This window comes from Haliotis rubra, unplaced genomic scaffold (genome assembly GCF_003918875.1).
Source record: "Haliotis rubra isolate DU_JTF1 unplaced genomic scaffold, ASM391887v1 Scf769, whole genome shotgun sequence".
Taxonomy (NCBI): Eukaryota; Metazoa; Mollusca; class Gastropoda; order Lepetellida; family Haliotidae; genus Haliotis; species Haliotis rubra.
The window spans coordinates 98,769-125,467 of NW_025767489.1; the positions used below are offsets into that span (position 1 = coordinate 98,769).

The 26,699-nt window shown below is 39.8% G+C and overlaps 1 protein-coding gene across 2 annotated transcripts in view; it reads left to right on the forward strand.

Annotated features, from left to right (window-relative positions):
- Positions 1 to 20,726, forward strand: part of LOC124260542 — a 45,030-nt gene extending 24,304 nt beyond the window's left edge. Inside the window, exons 2-7 of one of the 2 annotated variants that reach the window (XM_046694869.1) lie at positions 248 to 603; positions 2,909 to 2,969; positions 8,559 to 8,702; positions 9,802 to 9,888; positions 13,023 to 13,152; positions 18,321 to 20,726. In XM_046694869.1, the coding sequence (XP_046550825.1) occupies positions 298 to 603; positions 2,909 to 2,969; positions 8,559 to 8,702; positions 9,802 to 9,888; positions 13,023 to 13,152; positions 18,321 to 18,402 (810 nt within the window). In that variant the 5' untranslated portion in view covers positions 248 to 297 and the 3' untranslated portion in view covers positions 18,403 to 20,726. Of the gene's footprint in view, positions 1 to 247; positions 610 to 2,908; positions 2,970 to 8,558; positions 8,703 to 9,801; positions 9,889 to 13,022; positions 13,153 to 18,320 lie in introns of both variants that reach the window. The other variant, XM_046694868.1, reaches the window with a different exon arrangement.
- Positions 20,727 to 26,699: the final 5,973 nt, after the last annotated feature.

Genomic DNA, 26,699 nt, shown 5'->3' on the forward strand with positions numbered 1-26,699 from the left:
GTGTTATGATGACTCTTTTGAGAGTGAAGTATATTCTACGTGTATTTGTGTTGTGAATGTTTGTGTTGTGTGAATGAATTATTCAATTTGTGTTATGCATCCTTGTATAGTTTGGAAGTTAATCATGCAAGGCTGAAACGTCTCGGCACATCGTGACTGGAATCTACCACGCAATGTTTCAGTAGCTATTTCTAGACGCACGTGATTCTGTATTCTGACCTGAACTAAACACTGTCTTGTTTTTCAGCTGATCACGACGTCGAAGACACATGTCACTCAGACAGCCACATCCGCAACATGAGGCCGGAACAGTCTGAAACCGAGAGTTCGGCAGATCCTCTACACATTACCACATTAACTGATGACGTAGAACGCAGGGACGATGTGCCCGTGTTAGCTTGTGAGAATGGTTTGTGGAATGGAATTCAACCCAAACCGAAAAAGCAGCATTATGTTATAAAGAAAAGATTCTGGAACATGAGACGTCCCGAGAAGTGTCGAGAGGCTACTATCCTGACGACTGGTATTGTGTTGACGTGCATAGCACTGGGTCTGATCGTGGCGGGGTCGGCGAGGCTGCGAGAGTGTCAGACTATCACCATGGTGAGGGTATGTGCTGTTTTACACAAATACGACATGAAACACATGTGACATCATTTTGTCGGAATTCTCCGTTGCCTCTTCCCATTTTAGAGCAAATATTGTATGGTGAGGACCTATTCACACATGACATAGAAAACGTCATTTGTTGACAGGAGATAGGTATAATCAAAGTAAATTCGGAACTTGGTAAAGAGATATCAAAGAAATACCTTTGTATGTATTTTTATATATCTGGGTTAAATTTGATATTCAACCACCCAAACGTGTCGTAACGGAAACTATCGAGAGGCCTGGCTCGTTGACTTGGTTAAGGCTTATCATCGTATCCCAGTGTATAGATTGATTCTCATGATGTCAATCACTGGATTTACTGGTCCAGAATCGATTATTTACATACTGATATTGCTCAGAGCGGCGTTAAACAACAATCAAACAAACATGGAATACCTGACATAGAACACTGCTCTAGTAGCTTCTCTGGATGCAGCGTGACCTAGTTGGTCTACAGGATCTACCTTCCCTTGCGGAACTGAGCTCCTGAACCTTGTCCACATACAGTGATATAAGTGTCGAGTTCTAGCTTCTCTACGATATTGATCTTATTTGGTCAATACAATAACCATGGTTTTTGGTTTTATCAAAGTGAAAACAACAATAAACATGCCGCGTTCGTCGAGTCAGGGATCTCAGACATTAACTTGTCATGTAGCTGAATTTATGAAATTCTGTTCAAAGCGCCATTAAACCATCCAGCTGGTGTTCCGTAAACATCAGGAAACGTGACACATAATCTGATATCTTAATCATCTTTGTGATGAGGCTGCTGATCGTTTTATCAACTCTTGAAAACATACAGCTGAGTAATAATGGTTGTTGTAAAGCCTTCGCCTTTCCATTAATCTGAAAACTCTCAGGTTTCTTGACATTGGGAAAAGGCTTTTAGGCAAATTAACCAGAATAAAGGAAGATTTTCCATCATCCTCAGGTAATTCGTTACAGATAATATGTATTGCAGAAATAATGCTCAGCACATGGCTCGGAATCATCTTTAACAATAATATATCGGACTCTGAAAAATATTAATGATGTGACATGGACTAAAGAAACATAATCAAGATATTGGATTTAAAACGTGTAAAGGTCAACGGAAAACAAATTATATGAAATATTAAAGAAGTAAGGCGAAATGTGGGATTCAGGAGCAAAGTTGTTAACTTCCGAGGAAAGGGTTGCTGTGGTAACAGTCGACAAAAATAGGAAATGGTTGGTCACGACGTTGGCCTCACTGGATATGAGTTAGTATATCCCGACGGCGTATGAGGCATTATCGGATTATAGAACGAGTGTTAATGCTGGATGTATGTATAACTAATAATTGATGAACTGCATCTGAAATTGTCTGTGGGCCGAAAGCAATATAGAGATGCCTTGTTTCAATATGAATCTAGATTTACTATAGTGTCGATAAACGTAATGCAATACAAAAACATAGTATGATCAATGATGAATAATGAATAATTTGGTAAGACTTTACCATTCATTTTTCAAGCTACTTGTAAGATTCGTTGCGCTATACCAACCGGAAATATCTCCTTGCATCCTACCTAGCCATTTAATAAACATCGGACATGTTAGGCTTAAAGTTCAAATTAAGCTATAGATCTACATTTCTGGAACTTTAGAGCAATGAGCACATAAATGAGTGGCTGAGTGTGTTATTGCGCCGCTTATGGCAATATTCCAGAGACACCAGAAACAGATTTCACGTTTTGTACCCACTGTGGGGAATCGAACCCGGGACTTTGGAGTGGTGACGCTTGAACCACAAATGAATTCACCGCCCTTATGGCAGGGTATGAAACTCCCAAAATATTCAGCCAGACCACAGGGCTGGTTAGATTTAAAACTTGCCAGCCCTGACCAAAACTTACCTGCCCACAAAATATCTTCATATATACATGTATAAACCTTCACCGGACTGTCGGGCAGGTGAATTTGAGAATCTGGCAGTCCGTGTTCAAAATAACCCGTCCCGGGCTGTCGGACAGGCAGGTATTTCGAACGCTGTTATGCATAAAATGCTGGTACAATAGTAGTACAAATATTGGAGTTGTGTATTTTATGTACTGACATACTGATACTTTGATATATAATGCCACTGTAATGAGGGCAGAGTTCATCAGCATGTACGTCCCCGTTGCATGCTGACAATGATGGATGCCGTGCATCAGTAACACATCAAATCAGAGAGATATCAAAGAACACACCATGTCTCACCAAGCCTTTAGTACTGCTTCTGTTGCAGCTGAAGCACCCGGTGGGAGAAACCACAGTGGAACACATCGGGGACGAGTTCTTCACATACAGTGAGTAGTTCATTTATCTCATTGCAGCTGTATGGACGCATGTATACAGGTAGATCAATCCAAGACATGAATAAATAGATCACCATTAAAACCTGAAGATTTGTTTGCTTGTTAACCAGTATGGCATGATATAACCAGTATGGCATGAATTAACCAGTGCGGCATGATATAACCAGTACGGAATGATATAACCAGCACGACATGAATATAACCAGTATGGCATGATATAACCAGTATGGCATGAATATAACAAGTATCGCATGATATAACCAGTACGGTATGATATAACCAGTACGGCATGAATATAACCAGTATGGTATGAATATAACCAGTACGGTATGATATAACCAGTATGGCATGAATATAACAAGTATGGCATGATATAACCAGTACGGTATGATATAACCAGTACGGCATGATATAACCAGTATGGCATGAATATAACCAGTACGGCATGATATATCCAGTATGGCATGAATATAACCAGTATGGCATGATATAACCAGTACGGTATGATATAACCAGTACGGCATGATATAACCAGTACGGTATGATATAACCAGTACGGTATGATTATAACCAGTATGGCATGAATATAACCAATACAGCATGAATATAAACAAACAAGCATCAAATATCGCGTATTGTTGAACTCATGAACTTAGATCATGAAATCACGAATCATGAACGAATGAGTTGGTCATCTATTAAACTTAGTGAGACTTATATTGTTTGTATTTTAGGCAACCGATATTTTGATAGATAGGTATTGCCAGCATCATCTCATTCCTTTAGACGGAATTTCTAGGAACAAAATCAACTTCCGAACAAGCGTGATCAAACCAGATTGGTCACGCAAAAACTGAATTTCCAATATCTTTCGAGGTAGAAAACGACAATATTGGATGCAAAAAGCATAGTTTTATGGTAAAGCATAATCAAGCATAAACACGTGGGACCATTGCCAACCCCAGTGATTGGTCTAACCGGTGGAGGATGAAGGATATTCAAGTCAGAAGGATAAACATTGCAATCTCTGTTACTAAGAATTCAAAATCAATTTCAGTTTGGTTAAGACTATGCATCACGTAATTAGTAAGATTTATACTGAAATTATCGGGAGAGGTTTGTAGGAAACACAATTAAAATGACGTTGTCGGATAATAGTGGGACCTTATTTAATCAATGTCATTTGTTTTAATCTGAACTTTGCGAGGAAGGATGTCGCCAGCTGTTTCCAAGTTAACTCGTGACTGTAACTGTGTTGTTTATAAAACCTTGGAGAAGTCTCTGGAGATTTAAAAGCAGCCAGTAAATCCCTTAAGCCGGAACTACGGAAGTTCCGGCGAAATAGGTATTGACTGCGTGATTTCACGACCTTGTAAGTGACATTTCAAGCCTGAAGCAAGTAATGGTCATCAGCTTTCCTCCAAACTGTTTACGAATTGCCTTTCACCAACACAGTTCACATCGTCTTGACGCAATTTTGTCAATGATAACCTCGGGCTTGTAAAAAAGTCTGCAACTCCAGATTTCACGATGAACCAATTTCCGTAGTTGTTGTCTGGAAGCAGACGATTTTTGCCCGGTCAGCGGCGTTATTGACCCCCTGTCGAGAACTGTATCTCCTCCCTCAGTGGTTGTCCGGAGAACGTGCCAACACCACAACATCCGACGATGGTTCATGCACGCCGTATTTGCCTGCGGGTCTTCATTAAGACGGCCATATACCACTGGCGCCACATTCCAACCGTCGAGAAGTCAGACCGCTCACGTACTTCTGGGAGATATGAATGCTTAGAAGATATAGGCATGGCCGATTGATAGATTTAATACTTAGACCAGACACATTTGAAAGCCATTTATCTTGAGAGGCAATCAATGATTGAGCATTTGGCTCAGGTCAAACCCTAACGTTGATAGGACTGTGATTGGACCCCTAGAGCACAGTACGTTAACACGATGTCAAGGGACATTTTGGCGATGTAAGGTACCTTTTTACGGCAGAATGGCAATTTCTCCACCTCAACCAGTCATGTTCGTCATGCACTTGGCCTGGTAGAAGTCCGTTTCTAAAACACTGTGTGTGCTATTTGGCTTATATTCTAAGACTAAATTCATTTCCTTTTTAAACACCAAAAGCAAATATACTTCAATCGAAAAACACAGGAGTTTCTACAAATATATTCAAACCGGTGTTGTTAGATGCGCTCACAAAGTCGAAATGCGGAAGGTTCTTTGACAAAGACTCTTGACCACATCTTGACCAGGTAGTATAAGTGGCTAGACATGTATACTGATATCAGTTGACTTCCACTGCATACTAACAAATCTATCTCAGTCAAAATATGGTTCCTTTTTAGTTCAGTTAAGTGGACAATATTTTAAATATATATACATGCACACTTTAAACGTTGCAATACGTATCATAAACGAAATACAACTTAAGTTTTCCGAGATTATGAAGAACTTTTCCAATTTTGTTGTAAGTAAAGCGTTACCTCCCTCACACATTCACAACCGGGGCATGGACGATCGCTAATCAATAAAACGTATAAACCTCAGAGATAAATGCAAAAGAGCACATTATATGATGGCCTAAGCAACGCTGTGATAACCACGAGAGAAGTTCTTCCACTAGAACTCGTTTCTCTGACAAATTGTCTGATACTCCAGTAATAAGACAATGGATCATCCTTACGTGCAGTCAGCCAAATATAAAAAGGCCAGAGGGAGGCCAAGATAACTTCAACGTAGGCATACTTTGAATATATCAAACCAAATATTTGCAATCCATGTATAATAACTTTGGGCCGATGATCAAATAGCTTTGGTAAACAGCCTGATCCTCACCCTTGAAGATCATCAGCATTTGACGTACGCAAATCTTGGCTCCATGCTAGATCTACCTTGGCTTACGTTATCATCAGTGGGCACGGTGTACAGGTCTGTGGGAGAGAGATAAGGCCCTTTCAGAAGCACAGGGTGATACGTGACTCGTTGTTACTTAGGGACTAACGTATCACCCATTAGTCATTAGCAACATGTTCCCAGCTAGAGTCCAGACTGTCATATGTGTCTTTCATTTCCGAGTGTTTGGGAAGATTTACAGCGCTAACTGTACTCGGAGACGTAAGGAACCAGTTGCCCCAGTAACCTCAGGTTTCCTTCCACTAACGTTTGGCCAACACGGCCTGGCTTAATTATTTATGACGATGCCTCTGCGCATCCAAGGAAACGTCACGACCAGAACTTGTAATCTTTTCCAAACCGAGATAACTTTTTGTCAAAGGACACAGCAAACACAACTAGAACCCGAGGCGACCATCTTAATGACGTCCCCTTTTGTTACTTTAGTCGGTTATGGCAGTTTTCAAATTTAATTCTGCAAAAGTCTGTGGTGTGTCTTTGCGTGAATACACTAGTGAGGTCCGGGTTAGAATTGATCTTCAGTAACCAATGCTTGTCGTAAGAAGCAACTAACGGAATCGGGTGGTCAGGCTCGCTGACTTGGTTGACACATGTCATCGTGTCCCAATTGCGTAGATCGATGTTCATGATGTTGATCAGTGGATTGTCTGGTCCAGACTCGATTATTTTCAGACCGCCGCCATATAGCTGGAATATTGCTGAGTGCGGCGTAAAGGTAAACTCACTCACTCACTCACTTTGCGTGAATAAGCGTCTTCTCCCGACGGTTCTGCCCAAAGCTTGGTATCAAGAAACGTTACCATTGCAGTCGACATTGCGCTAACATTCATTCCCAGAATATTTCGCACTGTGAGTATTTTTATGGCTGATTAAAATCATTTCATTTCATGTCTGATCTTTGAATCTGATGTTGAGGTATATGTTTAAAAAAATATGCTTGACAACGATGATATGCTATCAATGTTTCTCGTTGACCTGCCTTATCTGACGTAAGTTAAGGACGATGCTTTGAAATACATTATACTGTCTTTTTGCAACTTCATTTAGAATTTATAGAAACATCGTATGTATAGGTGCTAGACATATATATTCCCTACTGCACTCAACATTGTAGGTCGTAAGTTGTGTATTTATGAGCCCTGTTTCATATGGTTTTATCGTACGCAATTTCATCGTAAGTAATGCAAATGATACGTCGTAAGTAATGTACTTACCTATGTATGATATTCGGATTGCACTCTGGAGGATATAAGAGCATTTTCCCTTCGTTCTTCCCTGCATTCCTTCCTTCATCATTTTGTTTAATTAAATATGGCTTATAGTCCGCTGTTTTATTAAATATGATGTAACATAATTGCTTATTGCTACCTACTTCAATATATATTGAAGAAATAAATATTTCCATACCACTTGACTGTATAGTCAGTTGTTCAACTCTTGCTTGTATCACTAAGCCCATATTCTGATTACAAAGCTAGCATTAGAACCTACATCCGTGATCTGATGCAGAAGAAGTGGGACACCCAAGTAGGTATTAATAAATTACATGCAATAAAACCCTACATTGGTTACACCTACTTGGGTTGTCAGTCCAGATTTGAAGAGGTCATTATGCGGCGATGTCGCATTTGCCACACTAGATATACTCATGAATATTTATTGAAAGGCGAAGATCCTCCGTTTTGCATCCCTTGTGATGAAAGAATCACAGTCAAGCATGTCCTGCTTGACTACATTGAATATTCCATCACAAGGGATAACTATATCAAAGTAAACACTATGAAGGATCGGTTTTAATAATGTCAGTTCTCATGTAATTATTGCATTTTTAAAAGAATTAGATTTGTTAAGTGATTTGTAAATAGATATATATTTTATTATTGGTAGTTTGAATTAGTGACTGAGATTGTTAGTGGTTGTACCCTCAAAGGGGGTTGAAGTATTGTAAAATTATTGTCCTCCTGAGAGGGTACGTAAGTCCCAAAACTTTCAAAGTTAAAGTTTTGCGTACCCGATTTTTAAACGTAGTATATTTGTTCCTTTAACTTTCGGCTAAAGATGTCCTACAATCGCCAGCGGCTGAAGGGATGGTGTAAATCCAACTAGGGTCCATGCAGGTAGCAAAGGCACTGTAAGTCCCCATGGTCCCTAGTATGGTGATCTAACTTCAGTTGTTGGCGATTTATAGCCCAATTTTACATTGTATTGTCCCAAAATAGTTTTCTCCTTTAAAGATATATGCTAGCTAGTTTTAACTCAATCTGTGATAATCTAGTGGTTTTACTGTCCTTCGTTGACAGGGTTTTATATATTATATGTATGTATTATAAATTTAGAACTAGTTTTAGTCACGATATGGCTGAAATATTGCCGATGTGACTTTAAATCTTAACTCACTCACTCACTGTATCACTAAGATAAGGTAAAGGAATGGGCAATATGTATTTGACTGGTAGACTAAAATATTCCACATTTTCAGTGAGTGTTCATATATACTGAGAGAAACAAATAAAGGAATACAGGACCATGACCAGGGGCGGTGGGATAGCCTAGTGGTAAAACGATTCGCTCATCGACACGGTTTCGATTCTCCAGATGGGTACAGTGTGTGAAATATTGGTAAAAGTGGCGTAAAACTAAACTCACTCACTGTTGCAGATCAGCTGACATCACTCAACAACTACGCGTTCCACAAGGCCAGCACTCAGTCCTCCACCGACCTGACGGCTGATTTCAAACCGGAAGAGGACGGGGATGCCGTGTTGGCCGTGGACGGCAGCATCAGCACCTGCTCAAGAACAGGTATAGGCACCTTTCTTGTTGGGAACCTTCTTAAAATTTATCATAATTTATCATGGTAATGATATAAAAATGATTATGCACATATATATGATTCATATAATTAATAGGAGCATATTTAAAAACACGCCGATAACGAAACATCTATTGTAATTAGGTAAACAATTTATCAATAATAAATGCTCTCTGAGGTTATCGGTATTTTGATACTTACTAGCTTGTTTGTTTGTTGTTTGTGCTTGGGAGTGAAACTACCGAAAATGTGTTTACAAGTGATGTCGCGCGACCTTTTGGGCATGTTGCTGTGGAAACCGAATTTAAAATTCCTTGAGCGCAATAAAACAAACGACACTGCCTACTTTTTACAAGAACGTAATTCTCAGAAAAAAGGAAAGCGTCTTTGCGTTTCAAAAGAATATTAGACACTCACAAACTATACAATTCGGCGTGCGGACTGGTGTGGAAATTAATCGAGTGATCTTTTGGTTTTCCGTCTGAACTGTATGAAATACTAATGGCATTTAAGGCAGATCTAAGATGGAAAGGGATATGGTTTATGTACGACTAAGCTATTCAGCATTTCCCTCCGACTGACAGTAAAATCTCCCATCAGGAGGAGTGGGAGACAATAGGCAATTTCAAGAAGCTGCAAGAGCTTGCTGGATTCCATCCCTCGAGGAGGGTGGAAAAAGCTTATTACATAGCTTCGTGGAAAAAAAGAAGTGTCATTTTGAATTAATGTTTTTATGATAGAGTAACGTGGAGTGTGTTTGTGAAAGATCCCTGTACTATGGAATGAATATTGTTGCCTAGGTATAATCAATCTATCGAGTATGAAGGGCTTGGCATCAGTCACTTAACCGTATATTACATTCTCAGCAGTTTGAAGGATGGAGCCCGACATTCTTGACAGAATGTATTGGACCGGAGTTTGGCGAGAGAGGATGCTGATTTGACTGTTTGTCCAGCTTCATCTGGCATCTTGGTCGTGCTTATTTTGCCTGTTATGTTTGATCTACCTCATTGTGTGCTCCCCTGATCTTCTTGGTATTTCAGACATAGTCAATAAAAAAGTATTTATTCATGTTTTATGTATCTATAGACGCTGAGACCGACCCAAAGTGGCAGGTGGATCTGAGTCGTTTGATCGCCGTACGGAGCATCAGGATATTCAGCAGTAATACCAGTGGTAAGAAAAACATCAGCTGAAGCTTATGACTAACTTCAGCTTATACCCCTGTACTTTAAAATGCACCGTTTAAAACTGTCCTTGTGGACTGGTGATCCTGTAGAATTGTCTGAAGACGTTTTCATAGATACTCTAAACTAGAAACACTACATCTGAAGTTGCTCACTTAAAGGTCCAGTCCACTGACGTTGCATTTTCGTATCTTATTATGTCAGTTTCTATATTGTCTGTAAGCGGTGGAGTAGCCTAGTGGTTAAAGCGTTCGCTCGTCACGCCGAATACCCAGGTTCGATTCCCCACATGGGTACAATGTGTGAAGCCCATTTCTGGTGTCCCCCGCTGTGATATTGCTGAAATATTGCTAAAAGCGGCGTAAAACCATACTCACTCACTCACTCACTTGTCCAGACTGAACTATTCAATATAACAGAATGAGGCATTAAACAAACAAATAAAGACACACAACAAGTGCTCACAATAAAGTCAGTACTGTACAATCCACTATGCTTTTACTAGAGATATCTTATGGATGTGGAAAGGAAAACCAAGTGATCACTTGTTTGATAACGGTGGTAGTACCTACACCGGAACGTCGCTCTCATTGCAATAAAATTGACTATCCATAGAACTTGATTTTCCTTCGTCTTTACAAATTCTAAAATGCCTCTCGAAGAAGATGTGGAAAGGGTTTTCCCTTATATTATTATTGCTAAACCGTAGGATGAGCCATATCAATCTTTGATTTTCCTACCGACTTGAACATACAAATAACGCTAAAACTTACGGAAATAATAGCTCATGCTTATAGAGATGCGAAATGTTTTAGGGGAGTTTAAAGGATATCAAAATAATGACTGATTGAAGTCTCTCATACCAGCTAAGGAACGTATCCCTGTTATGAAGAGGGACATATTGTTGAATATCGATTACTTAAAAGCCAGGTCGACGCCAAGTCCCTAATCTGTATCGATCATGGTATGTGCATATGGTCTTTTGTGAAGTATTTACAGACTGGTATCGCTTTCCTTGTAGAATTAGATTGCACAAGCATGACCGTATTTTGATCGAGGTGTTTTTATTTAAGTTGGACGGGAAATGGTATCGATTTGTATCGCTTGTGTTTCTTTGTTTATTCTGGCTCAAAACATTCGTTAATCAATTCTATCACTTTTTCGGACAAGGAGTTATTTGACTCGATGTTTGGCACGCCAGTAATTAACGATCAGACATCTATTGCTCATGCTTCTATTTTTTTTAAAACGTAACAGAAGATTGAAAGAAGATTAATATAGTTCTTTCACAAATGAACTGGTTGATTCCTGAAGAACGCGCAACAAAAAAATAATGTTTGTTAATACGAGATCGTCATTCTTCGAAAAGTTTAATCTGGACTTAATTCTGATACCAATGTAACAAGTTTCACCTCATCGATGGAAATTGTACTCTGTTCTGTACAAGTGTCACATGTGTTCTCCACAAGTGTCACATTCTGTTCTGCACAAGTGTCACATGCTGTTCTGCACAAGTGTCAGCTTCTGTTCTGCACAAGTGTCACCTTCTGTTCTGTACAAGTGTCACCTTCTGTTCTGCACAAGTGTTACCTTCTTTTCTGTACAAGTGTCACCTTCTGTTCTGCACAAGTGTCACCTTCTGTTCTGCACAAGTGTCACCTTCTGTTCTGCACAAGTGTCACCTTCTGTTCTGTACAAGTGTCACCTTCTGTTCTGCACAAGTGTCACCTTCTGTTCTGCACAAGTGTCACCTTCTGTTCTGCACACGTGCCACCTGTTCTGCACAAGTGTTACTTTCTGTTCTGCACAAGTGTTACCTCAGTTATGAACTGGAAACTAATTGTTAAAATCAAACAGTTTCGAAATCTTGCTTTTCGTCTAAACCTTTATGGTTTCCAACAAACAACTATTCAACCATTTAAGATATAACCGATACTTCCGATGGATCGACTTTTGGCGAATACATGTGCTGATCATGTCTCAGCCCTCTTAGGTGCCTTTGTCCCACTGCAGTAACTTCTTGTTGAACTTCTAATGTTAATACGCTAAACATAACCACGATACCACGAGTACTTTGATACTACTAATAGCACAACTATTTCCAGTGGACGTTGTGCAATATTAATTTCACGTATTTATCGATTTCTATGAATATCGAGATTACATGTGTACTCTTCCCGTCTATCATCATCACAAAGATTCAGCCACAGGTCGTATTTCACACTTCAGTTTTATGTCATAGTTCTCTGTCTCAGTCGTAATCCGATGAGAACGAAAGGAACAATCTTCCTCTCACCATATGAACGTGAGATAACTCGTTTCGATGCCTGTCTACAACAGGAATGCCTGTCTAGAAATCTATTAGAACTGCCAATCAATTAGTAATTTATCGAGATATTGGCTGTATCCCGAGAGAGCTCACACAGGGAGAAGCGAGTGGGTGAAGAATTGAGGTAGACAGCACATGTAGGACTTGAGATATCCACTCAGACAAGACCTACAGAATTCATATCACTTATTAACTTTTGGATTTTGGATATTGAAATATTCTTTTTACTTTGTCATATTAAAAAATCAATTTGACTTCCTGAATCCTTGCGGATTTTCAAACTAAGCAAGCATTTCAGCCAAATGTGATTGAGTGGTGTTTTCTTGAAATGGAGAGATGCAGCTTTCCAATTTCAAATAAATGAAAAGCTGGTACTGTTAACTCATTTCTTGTCACACTACGTGTCCTCCAAAATGTGGCTAAGTGGTCAACCAACGACACTGCGGCAAACAACCTATATCACTCACTCGTTCCTGGTATGGTGATCTACCTTCAGTTGCTGGCGATCAGTAGCATGTTTTTATTTTGTATTGTTTTCTGTAGTAATAGATTTTATTACAACATACTACTCTTATATCAAATCTGTGATATTCTTGTATTCATACTGCCCTTCGACGACATATTTATAAAGTATAGATTTATTTTGGTTTAATGTATAGATTGTTGTCGTCACGATGTGGCTGAAATACTGCCGATGTGACGTTAAATATTAACTCACTCACTCACTCACTCACTCATTTTCGTTCATACTCACAGCAAAATGGCGAGGTACTAAATCATATGTGTTTTTCCAGTTCTCCACGATTTTGACGTGTACCTCGGGGTTGCGCCACACGCCAGTCACAAGAAACTGTGCTTTCATCACCAAGGCATCGTACAATCTCGTGACACACGGATAGTGTGTGACGAAGCAATGAGTGGAAGGTATGGGTTTTTCACGTTTATAGAAACAAATATTATTTTGAGAACAATGTATATGAAGCTAATGAAATAAACGAATAATGATATGACGATACATGCTACATGTACGTGCTAGTGCTGTCATTTTTACGGTAATAAAACTAATCAAAACTTCATACATAACACTGTTCTATGAACATTTATACAATGTGCACATACATGTATACATACATTACACAGAATATTGTTCTATACACACACTGTCCAACGAGACCTAGAACTGCAGTAGGATGGTTTTCATGTCCAGAGAACAGCCAATGTTAACTTGGTGGAGTCCCACTTAACGCGTCCGTCACTTAGGGCATCATTTTTTGTGTCTCACGTAGTCACCAAATTCTGAACATGGGTCGGTCGGAAAAAAACACTTAATAAAGACAAAATTATCTGAATAATGTTCTTGATTCTCATTTATTGTAATTCTTATTACAATTTCTCGCGTTCGTTGGACTTGTGGCAGCGACTGATTATAAGATAAACATTATATATGACAAGGCGGTACGTTTTAGATTCGAGACGGCGGTGTTGGAGTGAAAAATAGTTTGGGGGAGGGATCGGCAATAAAAATAGAAGTGTCGGTCGGGCGATGAGAAACAAAAAAAAAATTAAATAGTTGCCCTTGTAATTTAGGAACAAGGTTGATGTTCATTAAATGCTGATGCCTTTGCTTCATACCAATTGCTTCGAATATTATTCACCACGAGTGACATATCATGAAGCGTGTGGCTACGTCATCAAACAGCAATGTCTCTGGGTACGAGATGATCGGTAGACGATGATTATACGTCTCTGTCTGCTAGGTGACTGGCCAATGATGAATATACTCTCTGTATACTAGGTGACTGGCTATACCTCTGATGTCTGAAGCCATATCGGCAGACAATGTATATACTTTATCTTCCACTAGGTCCTCTCAATAGACGATGAATATATATTTCTGACTACCAAACTAAACTCTGTCAAAAAAGAAACGCAACCCCTGTCCTCAGATATGAAAAATTCGTTTGAATGAAGTTATTGCTTCCAAACTAAATTTTATTCGAATGTATTGAAATGATACACGTAATTAATGAAGATTACCATCCAAACAACTGCATTTGTACGCATAAGTGTATTTTATTGCTTATTCCGTCACAACGCATGAAATGACCCTCATGGTGACTTCGCACAAAAAAAACACATGCAAATCATGAAAATGGCAGTTAATGTAGGGGTGTATAAAGCCCATGTGCTTCCGTATTATATTCATTCATTTGTCGCCGAAAAGCTGTGTTAAAATGCCACGATTGAGTGCTGCCGACCGAAATATCGCCATTGGTCGTGTTCAAGCCGGAGAAAGTTTTGGAACTGTTGCACGGCACCTAAATGTTCACAAAACAACGATATCCCGACTTTGGAGCCGCTACAACAACTTCAATTTGACCAACGATCGCCTGAGAAGTGGAAGGCCAAGAATCACGACCCCTTCAAGATCGGTACATCCGGGTCCATCACCTGCGTAATCGGCATGCCCTACCAACCGTGACTGCCACACAAATACCAGGTTTGAGGAGAGTGTCAGCTCAAACGATTAGGAACCGTCTGAAAGAAGCGGGTTTACGTGCCTGTAGACCAGTTGTTGACCTGTACTACGCCCCTACATCGACGCCGACGACTCAGGTGGTGCAACAACGTAAGGATACGGACTTTACAAAACTGGAGGCGAATCTGGTTTTCTGATGAATCACGTTTCTTTGCAACGTCACGACGGAAGACAGCGTCTGTATAGGAGACGTCATAACGTTTTGCGCCCATCTGCGTCCGACAGGTGGACAGATTTGGCGGAGAAAGCGTCATGGTTTGGGGAACCATCTCATACAACCAGAAATCATCAGACTTGGTGATCGTTCCAGGGAACCTGACAGCCCAACGTTACATCAACCACGTGTTAGAGCTTCACCTTCTCCCGATTATTGACCAACAGACACAGATTTTCAACGGGACAACGCCCGGCCTCATACTGCACGTGCAACAATGAACTTTCTGCAGAATTCCAACGTCAATGTCTTGCCATGACCCTCTAAATCACCAGACCTCAACCCTATTGAACACCTGTGGGATACTCTGATCGACGCGTACGTCAACGTCAGCCGCCGCCACAGACGCTGCAACAGCTCGCCGTTGCACTGCAGGAGGAGGGAGAGCCATTCCCCAGGAAAGAATCCGGCGTCTTATCCGTTCTTGTCCAAGGAGATGCCGTGCAGTGATTGCAGCGTGTGGTGCTCATACGAGATACTGAGAAAGACGCCCCCTGGTGACAAACTGGTGTCTGTGAGATGACTTTGAAATGACAATTTTAAACATGCCCATCTGGGTTATTATTCTGCCAAATTTCAGACTTCTGTCTTAAATAATAAAATGCCGTGTCGTCCTAAAACTTCAGATCAAAATCTCTAAAATACAGGGGTTGCGTTTCTTTTGACAGATTACATGGATAGGACTTATGCGACTGGCATTTGATGTGATATATTTGCAACATGAACATACTGTAATTGGTCTTATGCCGGAACCCTTTGCTCCATTGGTAATACATACTGGCAATCAAGTCTAACCTTACAGCCATTTCATGTAATATTCTTCAATTCGCTTACCGCTGAAGTCAAATATGCGTATAATAACCAGCTCAGAACATAGTATAGGGTAGAGGGATAATCTACCCGTAGCATGTTTTATTCATTATCCGCACTGATAGAGGGGCCTTGCAGAATTCGTTTGCTGCAAGATGGACTGGCTCGTAAGATGATTTAATCAATATGAGGTATAAGTGGAGTAATGCCACGCTGCTGCAATCGATTTCATCATTATCAGATCAATAATTTACTAGTTATATGACTGATTAGCTGCGGGATCAATAGCAGACAGATAATGAGCTAATTTGGTCAGTGGTTGAATATAATCTCATATCGCGCGACCTTGCAGGACGTGTCCCTGTAAGCTTAATACGGTGAAATATATTGGCGAGAGTCTGGCTTAACTCCGCCTGCAAGACGTTTGGACATCAGCATAAATCACAACACGTATAAATATCTCACTGAGTAGATTTGGTTTCTGTTGTTTCCACAAAGATATATATGGCTATGCCGGCCACCTTTATGGCTATGCCGCTATGGCCTTGCCGAAGTCCAGCTGATACTGTATCAGTGATAGTGACAATATCCCATGGACGCTGTCAATGATCATGTCCAAGCAATATTGTCCCTTTGACCCCGCAAATCGAAATAGTGTTACATGTTTTTGGATATATTCTCAGTGAAACTAAACCATTCTATTAAAGATGTTTAGTTAGATGTGTAGAATCGTCAAAAATATAAGAGTAAAACAAATCTGTACATCATATTGAATGGACATTGCAGAGGTACTATGCTGGCTTTGACCATGACGATGTCCATCACTATGGCCCCGGCGATATAAAAGCGATATTGTCCATTTGACCATGACGATGTATAAGCGATATTGTCCATTTGACCATGACGATGTATAAGCGATATTGTCTATTTGACCATGACGATGTGGAAGCGATATTGTCTATTTGACCATGATGATGTGGAAGCGATATTGCCCCTTTGACCATGACGATGTGGAAGCAATATTGTCCCTTTGACCATGACGATGTATTGTCCCTTTGACCATAACGATGTGGAAGCGATATTGTCCCTTTGACCATGACGATGTATTGTCCCTTTGACCATAACGATGTGGAAGCGATATTGTCCATTTGCCCATCACGATATGGAAGCGATATTGTCCCTTTGACCATGACGATGTGGAAGCGATATTGTCCCTTTGACCATGACGATGTGGAAGCGATATTGTCCCTTTGACCATGACGATGTGGAAGCGATATTGTCCCTTTGACCATGACGATGTGGAAGCGATATTGTCCCTTTGACCATGACGATGTGGAAGCGATATTGTCCCTTTGACCATGACGATGTGGAAGAGATATTGCCCCTTTGATCATGACGATGTCCAAGCAACATTGTCCATATGACCATGACGATGTCCAAGCAATACTGTCAATTTGACCATGACGATGTGAAAGTTATATTGTCACTATGGCCAAAACGATGGCCAAACGATACTGTTGAAAGTGCCTCCTTGTCGGTGATAGTGATACTGGCAGCATAGCCTTTTTGTCTCAGTTATCGTGTTACCGAACAATAGTGTCATTCTGGCGGTGACTGTTCCAGCGATACTGTCTGTTTGTTAGTAACACTTTAGAAAGAATAACGAATATATGGCCATGGCGAAAGTAATGTTTTGAGGATGACTCCAGATTATATTGTTTCTCTAAATGTGACAATGTAGAGCATTAGTTTCACAAATCCATGTACATCTTTGACGAGTCATTGGTACTCTGAAGCTCTGAGATTGTTCTTTTTAATATTTCTAGTGGTGCATTGTCACTTGTGGATCTGTCAATTTTGAAAGTGCACACAGAAATTCTAGTCAAATTCATTCATGTTCTTTGAATAGAAACATCCATTCCCTCTTGCTTTTTCTTCACAGACGCAATTAAAGTTGTGCCTTATACTCAGTCAATACCGCTACAACAAATGCATGTACTTATAAAAACACTCTACCTGCTTCTGTCAGGTATGTCTTTGAACACACTAATAGCGAATCGATATTATTTATATGGATTTGCGATACCTCTGAAATAATTCATGTAAACTACTTTCTTGCAGCATTATGCTCTGGTATAATGCGCAGTGTGATTACAATACTTTATATCGTACAATACTTTATATCGGTTTTTCGTCGGGAGTGCGTCATCATCTTTCTTTTGATCGCGGCTACAAATAGCTGCACAATTGTTGATGTTAGCAATAGTGTTTTGTTGTACGTCAATATGAAACAGAAATGTATTTTAATATACAGCCTTAAGATATGTGTCGAACGCAGATATGGAGTTATTACGATTTCAAATTCATCATTCTGAAAAACGTTTTCATGCTTGATTCGTTTTAACGGAAAGGAAATAGTTCCTCATTATTACAGCAAACAACTTTTGTCCTAAGCAAGAATAACATATATACATTGGATAGAGATGAAGAAATATATTTTGCTTGAACACTCTGCTATTGATGTTTCAGGTTTCTGACGATCGTTCTACGAACTAGTGGCTACAAGCTGGAACATTTAGTATTGTGTGAAGTCATGGTATTTGGAAGGTGACGTCATACACGTGACATGCGATGTCGTACGAAGTTCTTGTCAGATACACTTGGATGACACAGGAGTGAAACCTGAATGACGGAGGACATGTTTCAAAGAAGTCAGACTGACCCTGTTCAGTGTCATCAGTGCTGCCCAACGGCGCCAAAGACATGATGTCTTGTCGAAAGACCTCGCTGCCTTTCTGTCGGTGTTGCTTTTGACATATGTATACTGAGACAGTTCGGTATGGAGTTTTGACATCTGCTTCCTAAAGCGGAAGGAAGTATATTGTGCTTTGTATAACTTTACCAGACTGTACACACTAGAGACTGTACTCATATAGTGCAAAACTGCACCCATGTTGTACAGAAGTACGTGACATTACTGCACGCAAATCAACTGTAAAGGCCGTGTGATGCTACAGTAACATATTATTGTCACAAACAAAACCATGATGGAGACCCTGCCATGCGATCCTGGAACTTCATTTAGCAGGTCGTATACATCCGTGTATATGTAGGAACAGATGCCTTCTGTGTGTTTTAATCGCAGCATTTTGTGCGACCAACGGGATATGATCATATACTTCATGTCAATATTATTTTTCAAAATCCGGTGTATATATTTTGTATCATGTGTTTTATATTGTCAATTAACATGATCCCCAAAATGCTTGAAGGATGGTCTTGGTTCTACCTTGAAAGAAGTCGACATGCTATCATTAGATCTGATTGCGTATTGTGTTTCTTCACTTGGTCAAATTGTTACAGGTCACGTATAACAATTACTTATTTTCTCTTTCTCGTCTGGCGGTATGTCAGATAAAGCCCGACCCTTAATTTAACCTGGCTAAGCATGCATTGTATTTGCCCAAGGGTTACATGTAACATATGTAAGGGAGCCTTGCACGTGTCAGGATGTCTTCAATGGTCTCCATGGTTACAAGTAACTGTCCTACGTTGAACGAGTTTGAATGTTTTCATACATATGACCGCCTTGAGACACGTTGCTTTTCTAACACCTGTACGTGCTGAAGGTTGTTTGTTGTTTGTCAAAAACAGGTTTCTTGGCTACTCTGTCTCGATTCCAGTACATTCGTGTCGAGATACGTGTTTGGTGCTACCAATCATGTCGTAGTTCCTTCATGACATGCTCGACTTCCCAATGTATCTATCTTCCCTCTATTGCAATACATATCCGCAAGCCCAAGTTCCGTCGTCACATCAATTTCTCTTATCCTACAAAAAATTGGATTTCTGTAGCCCATCAGTGTAATTACACTGAATATGTTTTAGTTCCATGTCATTTGATTCGGTCTCAATACGTGTAGGTCAGGTAGAAAATTGTTTCAGGGCATTTATCACAACAGAAGGAAGATATCATAACTTGGGTAGTCGAGGATTGTTTCGTGGTTGCCTTTTAAATGTTCATTATAACAAAAGCCTGTGGTGTAAATATAGTCTTTTGTACGGAACAAGACTTTGTTTTTGGCAGAATTAACACATATTAGTTGTGCTTTGCTTAATGTTTTTTTAAGCTATGATTTATAAGTAATTCTGGAGTCGCACAGCTGAACCAACAGATGCCGTTGTTGTTGTCTCATTTAACTGTAGAGTTAAGGGTTTATCAGATTGTCATGCCTATGACCCAAAACTTACTGGACAAAGCATAGTTCCCTCATGACTTCAAAATACCTTCATGTGTTTGATACGAAATCCACAAACAGACAATAAACCTTGATCCGTCATCAATGCATTTACAACACTGTCAGTGTTGGTCACACAGTGCTGACACGCTGAGATACAACAAATATTCTGTTGTAATACATGGTAAGCCATCTCGATGTCGTGTGACAGTTCTGCCAAATGGAAACTTGAAATCCTTCAAATGTCACCAAGCTCTGTCCCACCGTCATGGGACTAAGGTGAAAAATGAAATGACAGTGTTGACATTTATGTTAACATTCTCGTGCAATAACAATATTACATGTTGTTTTGGTGCCAATGCTGATGATGATAACAAATGTTGAAGAATGTTTCTCTGATGTTCCTTAAAGACTGATTGTTTAATTATCCAACTCATTCAAACGTTTAACCAACATAACCTGTTTTGACAATGACTCATTCGGTTTTAGATTTCGCGTTCGAATAAAGTGTACTTATTTCAAATATTGTTACACATTTCAATATTTCCATTGCCTTCGAATTTTATACAACTTAACAGGGTACTAACACCCTCCTCAAGCATATTACAAAACAATATCGTACATTCGACTGCTTCTCTCCATTCTTTGTATGAAGAAACTATGATGAAATTTACATTTAATAAAACTGTACAAAGGATGCACTTTTTTGTTGTTTTTTCCTCTGGTTTGTGTTCTGTTGTTTAAGCACATATTAAGAAATAGATAAGCACATAACCAAATTCTGAAACCAGTACTTGACAGCACAAGATCAATACATAATCAATAGGTTATATTGAAACATCCATGTTTAGTTTTACAATGAAATATGACAATACGATTGGTCAAGTTTGTAGTAGCAATAAGTGACAGGCCCTTGAGGTAAATGTTCGTGCACTCAGAATAACGACACTGTTGAATGTCTTGAAAGATGGCTTGTTTCAGGTCTAAAATCCAGAGTAGTGTTGGAAGCTGGCAGGAAATTCGGAGTCTTGGAATAGGTTCTTAAATCTCACTAGGAAAGCAAAAAATAATAAAAAATCCCACTGGAGGTCGAAAAAGGCATCTAATCCCTCTCCCGCCCATCTTATAGTGGACCAACAAACTTTGTAGAAAATGTCTCTTGGCGAATCATCTATAGAACAAACAAGGCTGTTTGATGTACACACTAGGGCAGATAACTCTACATCCGGTACATAACCTTTCTGGAAAGCTTTGTTGTCAACTGCGGTTCCAATCTAGCCATGAGAGCACTTGATATGTTCTTAGTCGTAGTTCCATCACATGCCTACACTAAAAAATATCATCATGTTATTCATAACTGTCTCTTCAGCCACTAATCAGCACATAAACAGACAGTTCGAAAGTATTTACAGGGTAAAGTCTCAAAAGTCCAACATGTAGAAATATGTAACAGGTCACTTTACAAAATAGCACATGACACTTTAAAACAGTTTCAACGCATACAGCATCTTCCAGTATGTAGTCATGTTTAAGGTACCGTCTCATTCAGTAATAACATAACAAATTTGAATGAAAAATAATTCTTCCTCTTCACATGTGATTCTCGCAGATATTCACTAAACATCCCGCCAGACATTTCGAATACGTGCGATCAGGAAATAAACTACACCTTGTCGTTATTTAAGAGCTTGGTTCGTAACATCCAATCATTAAAGTTATATTAAATCTTTTCACGATCTCATTACAGTTTTAAAGTTTTAATAGGAGACGTTACATTAACCTTTTGTCAGACTTTAGTAGACATTGTTCCAAGTCCTCCTCTCAATTCCAAATATAGGGTGAAAAGGGTATTTGTGCAGCCGTACATCAATCCCGCCCCAAGTCGCTGTCTTCGTGTGATCTATCGCCTGTCGTATATTCCTGCAATACCGAGGAACCTGATTCATTTTATTTTTTTGTAATTTTCAGTCGTTCATAAGATGGGCTACCCAACAGCCAGTTATCTCGATGAATTACTCCATATATCATCAACTGCAATAGCACCAAGGTCGGAATAATTGTCGACACGCGTTCCTTCAAATGCCGCAATTTTTAAACATATACCATTTTATAAATATGAAGAACGAAATGTTGTCATAAGATGTGACTGCACCAACAACAGTAGCCTGGGACAAGGGGTTGCCACATGAGAGAGTCCTCGTGGGTAACAGTACTTCAACTTAGAAAATAGTATACGATTTGAGCAAACAATCTTCAGGCAATCCTATGTTTAACCATACCAGTATGGTTACTTTACAGTGTGATTAATTTACTCATTTTCCGTACATTTGCTCATTTTCCGTATCTAGGGAGATGGGGTCGGTAGTCTGAAGCGCCACAATTAGTCGTTGATGAGCTCTTTGTCTTTGACGTCCATGAATCCTGCAGTCGTGGGTTTGAATCCCAGCTTCTCCCTGACAATGTTTGTAGGTTTGTCAGAAGCAGTTGCTCCCTGCTCGTGAGTTCCAGCAGTGTGGCAAACGTCGACTTCAGGACCCTTATTCTCGAAACGTTCGTAGCCCTAAGAATTCTAACTTTGATCGTAGCCAATGTGTTAAGAATGGGCTTAAGAAGTTCGTAGGGCTACGAACGTTTCGAGAATAGCTAGCCAGGATCGGTCCATAGGCCAGACGTCTTTGAACGTAACATAACGCAAGCAATCATTAGCGTTAGAAATATCCACAACCGTTGTGGGTGGATCAATACACCCACCCTTGTACGGAGGTGTGGTGTGTCCGATAAAGTACACGTCCCTGAAAGAGTAACACCATGGTATTTTCTAGAATGACAGAATACTGTGCATTCTGCTTGACGCTTCCGGGGCCGAGACGTTAATCTCAGTAGACAGTATAACCTATTTAATCGTTTACAAACCGAATAGTTAACTGCCACTGACAGTGAACGTGGTGTCATCCCTGGTCTACAGTGCCGATTCATATAATGTCATCATGTTATTTTTCTTTCACGCCCGATGGAATTGTTTCGAAAGATAATTGAGACTGATGTTTCTCAGGGGTGACGTTATCAATTTTCATTGTCGACTCAAAACTATATGGCAAATACGCATAACCTTGAAGTTATGCTGACATACAGAACTGACAACTTTCTCCAGCAGCGGAATGTTGTTCATCAATACGTTGACGTATGTAGAAGAATCTGCTGTGAAAACAACAAACAATAAATAAGTGTTCACCAAGTTGACAAATGTATTCTGAATTATGGAGATTACAAACGATACAAGTTACTGGAGAAGGAATCACGTGGCAGTACACAACAGCAGTACAAATACAATGGCGATGTTGTGATTACAGTAATAAAGACAGTGATGAAATATTACCCAAGCTGCAACAGTCATCAAGCTTCTAAAAGAATCCCAGCCAAGGAATTCAGGGTGAAAGATGATCTTCACATAACTGCTGTTCCTGTTGGAATGCGATTTGTAATTCGAGATGATCCTGACATAAATGCCCCTTTATCTATATTGAAGCTATAGTCTATAAATCATCAAAGGGTGCCATATCGTTTCAGATTCATCGTCGAACCAAGGACCTTAGATAACAGGGAGAACGCCTTGTTTACATTACCTAAGAAGCTAGCCCTGTCAGTAGGTTAGAAAGTCGTGGGCCTGGAACATGTTTTATTTATCAAAGGAAACTTGGCTTGCCCATAGTTCAGACAAACTGATTTCTTTTTTAATTGTTTAAAGTTGGTTTATTATCCTTAAAAAGTATGAGAATTATCTGTCACGATGTATGTATATACTTATTTTCGTATTTTTTATGCTTCCGTGAAAACAGGAACTTTGAAGTTTGTATTTACGTTTGACCGCGATCTGCCACAATGACGAGAGTACCTCTGTTTCCAGGCTTAAACTTGGAAAGTATTTCTTCAGCGCGCCATTAAACAGCTCTTGCGCTTATTTTTACCTCTATGGCTACACGTACATGTACATTATCTGAATTCATAATCAACCAAGAGTTGTTTAAAAGAAAATTCTTTGCCATTATCATATGAAAACACATTTTTTTTTAGTCTAACCTACATGTACATGTACCTAAAGTGCAGGTGTTTTATGTATGTCTAGGAACATGTGTTTGACTCCAGCGTTGTGCAGGTGTATTTGTTACGTTTGAGTTAATTGCTATTGCTCTAGGATACACATATTGATTTATTGTAATTACAGCAATGCTAAAATCAACTAACACGTGGCTTCTGAAATTTGTCATTTATAATGGAATAATTCCAGAGGGAGCCACTAAGTGCCTAGCACAGAAACAGTCAATTGTAGTTCAAAAGACTTTTTGTGATCCTTTCACAAGACCGACAGCAAAGCCAATAAACCATGTGTTATTCTGCACATAGACAAAGAAGGTGCTGTATGTCTGTATGTGGAAAAGTGTCAGAAACATTGCATTTAATGAAGAGTATGCGGAGATGTAAATGAAACAATGTTCCAAACAAAGATTCTAAAATCGACGTGTCCTTAAAGTTCATGAACTTTAGGCAGAAGATACACTACAGCCAAGTCAGCTCTTTGTCTTTCCAAACAATGACGAACAGACAACACTTTTGTTGTTGTCCATTTAAATGTCAGGGAATTAGATATTGTGACAAAAATATCAGTTTTTCCATTGAATTTTTATTGAACACATTGCTTGTAGAAACCTATTAAAAGGTAGTCAAGTGAATTACCCAGACAACTATATTGATGGGAAGTAATGCACTACATATGCTCATTGCATTGTCGATGCACAATTCAGCCTGTCCCAGTACCACAGTGACGAGCCCGCCAACAGCCTATCTGCAATGCGAGTCAAGCACGACAGTGCGTCAGACTGGGAGCTTCCCAGACACCTAACACAGCACATATGTATGTAGAGCATATTCCCCATACATAATCAGATTAACGTGTCAGTCTGACCTGGTGCGAGGCTCGGGGTCCTAAACAGCAGGTCGCGTTTCCACAAGAAAGGCCGGTGAGCCCGCCTGCAAGAGGGTGTGACAAGATGGTGTTATCATGTCAGCATGTCAGCACATCCGCACTCCCGCCAGCACATTAGGCAAGTCAGGCAGCAATAACGCTTGTGCAGATGACAGGAACGACTCACTTCAGACAAGCGACGTCGGGTACTCATCACTAACAAGAACTACTATCTCTGGATGATCGACCAGGAACACTCTTCATTAAAGGCTACCATGTACTACCTGAAATCGACGCTGGGCTAAGGACAGGGAGAACATAACATGATTCAGGTCATGTCCAATCCAATCTGTGATTGCCTTTGGCAGTTTGATCAAAGGTACGTACTAGGTCTCTGATTAGTACGACAAGTAGAACTGAACCACGAGAACCATCTAAGAAGCCCAAATATGTGCCACCAGCAGCTGGTAAAAAACGTCAAAGTCAGAGAAAGACCGGTCTCAATTATCTGCCTTAACAGATTCCAAAGGGCCAAAAAGGCCAAATAATGGTGAGAGTTATATGAATGGATCACTCAACAACCTTCACACCCCCAGATTGTTTGTTCTAGCACATACTTCAGATGTAATGTTTATCCCGCTAAATCTATACCTCCATGTATATTCGCCATGTTTCATACACCAGTGTGACTGAACAAGGTCGAGGAGCGCGACAAAATCAGGTCATGTTCTCATGGAAAATGCTGCAGATGGAGAGGTTGCCTGTAGCGGGATGTATTAAGAAGGTGCTGTCATGTTAGCGCTCTGGCTCTTCGACCAGCACAGTAGGCAAGTCAGGCAGCGATAACAAAGACGTCGGCGATGTAGTTGACAGGTACGACTCCCTTGAGATATGTGACGTCAAGTACCCATCACTTACAATAACTACACTTTTGGAGATCGATGGTGATTTGAAAACCATCAAAGGCTGGCATGTCCCCGCTGATGTCGGTGCCAGATTAAAGATCGGGAGGAAAAAATATCTAATTACTTATTAATTGTCAGTCGCAAGTATATATTTTGTGGATCGCCAAATCCTCATATTTCAGACGTAAATGGAGTAGCTCCTAACACTCAGTGCTCATAGCATGATTTCTCCCAGTAGCACCTACATGTGTCCTTAGATTGTACGAACTTAATGAAATTAAAATGCAGGTAAAATGATAATGAATATATTTATATTGCCTTTACAGAGATACATCATTTTCTATGACTGGGATTAACACCATCTCAGCTAATTCATTATGACATATGTTATTACACATATACTCTTATATCGTTATTGATGGACATTTCTCTGATGCTCTCACAGTAATTCTCTACTGTTCTGCTCTTCAAGTTATTAAGAATAACATAAACATAACGCATATCTGAAATGTAAAAAAACCCCTAGGAACGGAGAATACGTATGTGTAGTTCTAATGTATGTGTGATCACAGTTCCATATACACATACCCATTTAGATCCGGATGTAATTAGTCACCAGTAACCCATGCTTGTAGCGAGAGGCATCTAACGGTGACTTGGTGGTTGATGTGTGTCACCTTACTCCATCGTTCATCGATGACAGTGAAGCCAATCGTTGGATAGCTTGGTCGAGATTCGACTTATCACAGACCACCATGTGGCTGCACTACTGTTGAGTGAGGCATTACACAACAAACATATTAAT